This window comes from Cryptotermes secundus, unplaced genomic scaffold, assembly GCF_002891405.2.
Source record: "Cryptotermes secundus unplaced genomic scaffold, Csec_1.0 scaffold56, whole genome shotgun sequence".
NCBI classification, from domain to species: domain Eukaryota; kingdom Metazoa; phylum Arthropoda; class Insecta; order Blattodea; family Kalotermitidae; genus Cryptotermes; species Cryptotermes secundus.
In genome coordinates, this window is record NW_019744407.1 from 799,626 (window position 1) to 805,028 (window position 5,403).

General features: G+C 37.2%; 1 protein-coding gene across 1 annotated transcript in view; it reads right to left on the minus strand.

Annotated features, from left to right (window-relative positions):
• Window positions 1–5,155, minus strand: part of LOC111874672 (putative peptidyl-tRNA hydrolase PTRHD1) — a 9,632-nt gene extending 4,477 nt beyond the window's left edge. Inside the window, exons 1-2 of the mRNA XM_023870368.2 lie at window positions 4,991–5,155; window positions 343–557 (exon numbers count right to left, since the gene is read on the minus strand). Of these exons, the coding sequence (XP_023726136.1) occupies window positions 343–537 (195 nt within the window). The 5' untranslated portion in view covers window positions 538–557; window positions 4,991–5,155. The remainder of the gene's footprint in view (window positions 1–342; window positions 558–4,990) is intronic.
• Between the last annotated feature and the right edge of the window lie 248 nt (window positions 5,156–5,403).

A 5,403-nucleotide genomic window follows, 5' to 3' on the forward strand; every position in this document is an offset into this window, starting at 1 on the left:
AATAATAATAATAACAACAACAATAATAATAATACTCCTACTGGTTCACTCAGTGCTGTGGTCTCAGAGAACCAGCTGCAATGCAGCGATTCCCAGTGTTGCTCAGATACCATGAACACAGGGAAGCGGGTTCCTAAAAAAAAAAACTGGTAACACTCTACCACACTGCACAGAACCACATCTCAGACAACAGTAAAAATAATTAGCTTTACAAATACACAGAGATGAAAAACTAAGTAACATCCACTTTTAGAAATGGTATGAGTTGCAGAGAAAAACATTTAACAGTGCCATAACCACTAAACACTGGGTATTACAAATGTTAAACTCATGAATACTTGCCTCTAGCACAACTTTGTGCATATTATCGAGGTCCTTTAGGTACTCCTCTGTGTGAGGATCATTACGGAAGAGATAGGTGACAGCACAGCAAGCATGGCAAGCCTGAGCAATTACCGCTCCCACAGGCCAGTTAAGAGTTTTCAACAAGTCTGCACGGACAACAATATACTGAATCAGCTGTCCTGCCATTATCATGTATATGATACAGCCATTCACTGTAACATTACAGTTAAATTATAAAGCAAGTTGCTTTTACTGTTCTAGCAACAGAAACAGTAACAGCAATTCAAGCCAATTACAGGCCAGCACTGAAAGAAAGGAAGGTATAAAGAATATAAATTTTATAATAAAATGTAATAAAAATCAACAATAACATGAGAACAGGGTAAAAAATACAAAGTGAAACTTCAAGAGTGGAAAACGTCATCAAGCAAAATACAATGTTCTCACAAAACACATCTGACCCTAAAGTAATGGTGTACATTAAAAGCAGGCTCTGATTCTCCATGTAAGTAACTTAAAATTGCACGCTTAACACTGGAAACACATTAAAATGTCCCTTAAGATATCATACAGCATATAAATTTACATCAAGTGTGGAAGTATTTCCAAGAACTATAAGAGGAGAAATGGCCATTTTTCATCCAGTAGAAGTCTCGCCCACAGCAGACAGTTCCTCTGCTGCCACAAAGACTAGGAAACAAAATGTGTTAAATTTATGAGAAATTAACAGAATAACACACACACTGTTCTTGCTTAATGTCAACCTATTACAAATGAGTTTTTTTTAACTTTTTCAGTACCTTTGTTATAAGACAATAAACATCATTTAGATACAATTATATGAAAACGTTTGTTACTCCTGGAACTGAATTTGTTCATCTATGAACATTGGCCCCTAGAAGTGTCACGGGACACCCCACTGAAGTCACAGAAGTTTTAATCGCTGGGATATCTACACAAGGTATGATGTACCATGGTTTCAGGACTGGCAGAACCCTACTTCACACAATGTTCACATACTCTGAACTCTCTAATTTGCATATATGAAGGGCGTTCCGTATATAATGCCTCCTATTTTTTTGTGTTAATCTGTAAAGTCTGAGCTGGATGTTGGTGGTGTTGTAGTAAAGGTTGAACCTTCTCGCCAATGTACTGTTAGTTTGGTTGTTGTGCGACAGATAGCGACAGAAGAGCAGTCTACCAAAATGGCATACCAATAGAAGTGCGTATGAAACAGAGATGTGTTATTGAATTTCTCACTGCCGAACAAATTGCACACATTGACATCCATCAATGCTTGCTAAAGGTGTACAGAGACGATACATTGGATGTCAGCACAGTGAGGCAGTGGGTAGTGCGTTTCAACAATGGCGAAAGTGAAGTGCATGACAAGCCACGCCCTGGGCGTCCCTGCTCAGCTGCCACTCCTCACAATGAACAGTGCCTCGATCAGCACACACGCAGCCACAAGAGAAGGACACATGACAAGACGCAGTATACACAAAATATAGGCAGAACGACTCCCATAGCAGAAGAGTGATATAATACGGGAGTTTGAAATACAACGTATAAGGTGATAAATCTTAACAAAATTTTAATATAGTACATGACGAATATACGTTTTAAATCATTTTATAAACGACACATGATGGCGAGCAGTGCAATAGTTTAATGTAAATGAAACACCTGAGGATGTCACAGTGATGCCGAAACATGTAGTGAAGTGACAAGTGAGATTGTGTGCACTAGAAGACGGTCAGTACATACACATCATGGACATGAATCAGTGCAACAGGACGCTAAAATACAACACCTTCATGAGAATCAAGTTGCACATTTCATCTGGATAAATCAACACAGATGCAGCATGGGCCTATAAGCACTGGGCAGCAAATGAAGACAGGCATGACAAGCTTCCAGCAAAGCTTCAAGAAACTATGAATGATACCCTATTGGCCACATTTGTACAATATTCTATGATGTTTAAGCAATTTTGCTAAATTTAGTATGTAGAATAACTGAATCATTAATATTATAACTCAAAGATATGAATGTACATTCTAATAGTATATATGTCCTGCAAAAGAAATCCACACTGGTTGTTTTGAGTTTAAACAGCTTAGAATACTTGGTTACCTGCTTGGATAGCACAGTAATAAGAAGGTACACTGATCATGACCAACACCACACCGTTATCACCACTCCCACTACCAGCATAACCTCAACAACTCATGACAGTAGTGATACAGAACCTGTGTTTTGTAAATCCCTGTAATCCCCAACAGGAATTTCTCTATAAACGACAGGATAAGAACAAGCCATTTTGTATTTTAATTGTGAATTGTGTAGATCATTTGACCTTCAAGTAATCGTTCAAGAAATTTCAGGCCCAAGAGTGCAAGTATGTGTTATCACTCTATGAAGTTCATTATCAACATTTTACTCATTTCTAAGTGTGCAGGCCATGACTACACAGTTTAGACTATGCTACATATCTACACACAATACAGTTAAGCAGGGCTACATCACTCAGTTAATGGAAGAATTTAAGATGTGGTAATGTTACTAGTAGTCATCACACCAAATATTAAAAAGCGCAGGAAAATAGAATTGGGATCAATGGGAGCTTCTGCAAATGTACAACTACCCATACTAATTTATTAGAATAGCTGAAATTTAACCAAATAAACTGGAATGATTATAGTTGTATGCAAGGAGGAACATACTTATATCGGTGGTTTTTCTGCTTGTTGGAAAGAGTAACACTTGCATAAGGTAAGTTCTCTCTCAACAAAAAGCTATCAGTAACCAGCAGAAGGGAGACAGAAACTTCACTGTATTACTTTACTTCAGTCACTGCATAAAATATTACCAGAGCCAAGCCACACAGTTCATACAGTGGTGAAAAGGATTGCTTTCTGTGGAAGAGCATTACTTTTCAAAAGTGTTGGCCAAATCCTGAGGAAAAGAGAGACTGAAAAATTTGTTAAATTTGGTATATACATTGTACAAGTTCAGACTGTTTTTATGTCTTAAAGAATTTTCTCTCAGTTGTCATTAATAACAACTTGATGTCTCCTGAGCCTGCATGCTATGTAGATAAGTATGCACCCTCTTCAAAGCAGAGAATAACTGATCACGATATACTGGCTGCTGGAATGGTTAGTAACAAAGCATGTAATTCTGTGACTTACGTTAATGCTGTATTGAGATTTGAGGTCTAAAATATTACTTTCTAAAAGTTCTTTTGATGAATAAATAATGGAAAGTTCAGTTTTCAGAAGAAAATAAAAATACAGCCCATACAATTTGAATAACAACTCATAAGCAGTAGCTAGAAACCTTTTCTGAGTACTGACTGGTCAACTGCCCTTTCATAGTCTTGACTGTTTTATAGCACACCCAGTAATAAGAAGGTGCTTAAACATTATTAATCACAGAAATTCAATGTCTCTTGGCTGAAAATTCTGAGTTTTCTTTATCTTCCTGTGAGCAGCTCTCACTTTCTAACTAAACCTTTTCAAACCTGTTGTGCTTTCCTGTTAAAAACATACTGAAATTCTTCCACTATTTTGGACCAGTAGGCGTTGTCACCATCTTGAAGTGTATCCTGATATTTCTTTCCATCCCACTTTTGCCTGCTTGCTTCAATTGCTTGCATGCTCTGTGATGAAGCAATTGGAGTGTATTAATTTTCCTTGTTTGACTAACACGGTAGTTTGGAATCCCATACATTCTCTCTTCCTCTCATGTCTACACTGTATCATGTCCCTTACAATTGTGCCTTCACCAACAAATAGCTAGTGTAGGTCTAGAGGAGCTGGCTAACACTGCTTTCACTGGGCTTGAGGTAACAGATTTGACTGTTTCTCCTACCAGTATATATAGTACTAATGAACCATATGCTATATGTGCAAAATGCACATTTTATGCAAGGTCAATCATATTCATAAGAGACAAACCCATTTTTCATCAGAGAGAATGTTCCATAAGGACTATTACAGCAAGGGTTCGGTTGAAAGAAAAAATCTCTGCTCGTGGGTCTCAAGGGGCTTGGCGCCAAGTACTGACCAGCGGTAAACTAACTCTGACTTTGACTCTGTAAAATGCCATTTTATCTTATTTTTCCAAGTGTTAGCTGGTCCTAACATAGTGCATTTCAATGCTTCACTACTGCCTGTTTTAAAAATAAGACTATTTTTAAGTTTAAGGTCTTTTTTATTTTTATTATTCTATGTATATTACACGTGTGCAAGCTTGAAACTGCTACGTATTACTAACCTTTATCTGACCATAAAATAGGAATTACAGAAGAATATGTTTAAAAATATTGTATACTTTATGTAGAATTGCTACAAAATTGCAAACTTCTACCACAAACTGTTAACATATCACAGAACAAAGATATTTCTGTGGTGGGAAGTGAAGAGATAACGATGTCTACGTACACACGTTTGTAACTATGCAGTTAACATTTCACGTGAAACTGGATTTTTACGGTCAAATACTTGGCATGTAAAATATGCCGTTTCCCTTCAAACATATGTTTAACGTGACAGTCCTCGTCTGTGACGTTACAATATATATCTAAAAGAACCTGTATATGCATATTCCACGAAACAACCTGCTTTATTCATATTTTTACCTGCAATAGCATACTGCACACAGATTTCTAACTTCGATTAGCACAAGAAATAATTATAAGGAAATATAACGAAATTTCCACCACAACCTCCAACAACCAATCATGTCACATCTTTGAATACCAAAGATGCTGGTCCGAGACACGCCGTTCGACATAGTTTGCTTCCATGAGTTCAACACAGCACTGAGGGCACTGAGAGCACTGCAGATTTTTCCCATGTGAAACAGGAGAACGTAGGTAGTGATCCGTGGTTTTTTGGCACTGTAGAATATTCTGATTTGAGGGGAGAATGTCGGGTATAGTTTGGATATTAATTCAAATGAGGGCAACCGAATGAAAATTTTCGGCAGAGGCAATCATGTAAAAGTATTTAAATGATGGAAAATGATAGAATTAATCGAAAGACGTCAACT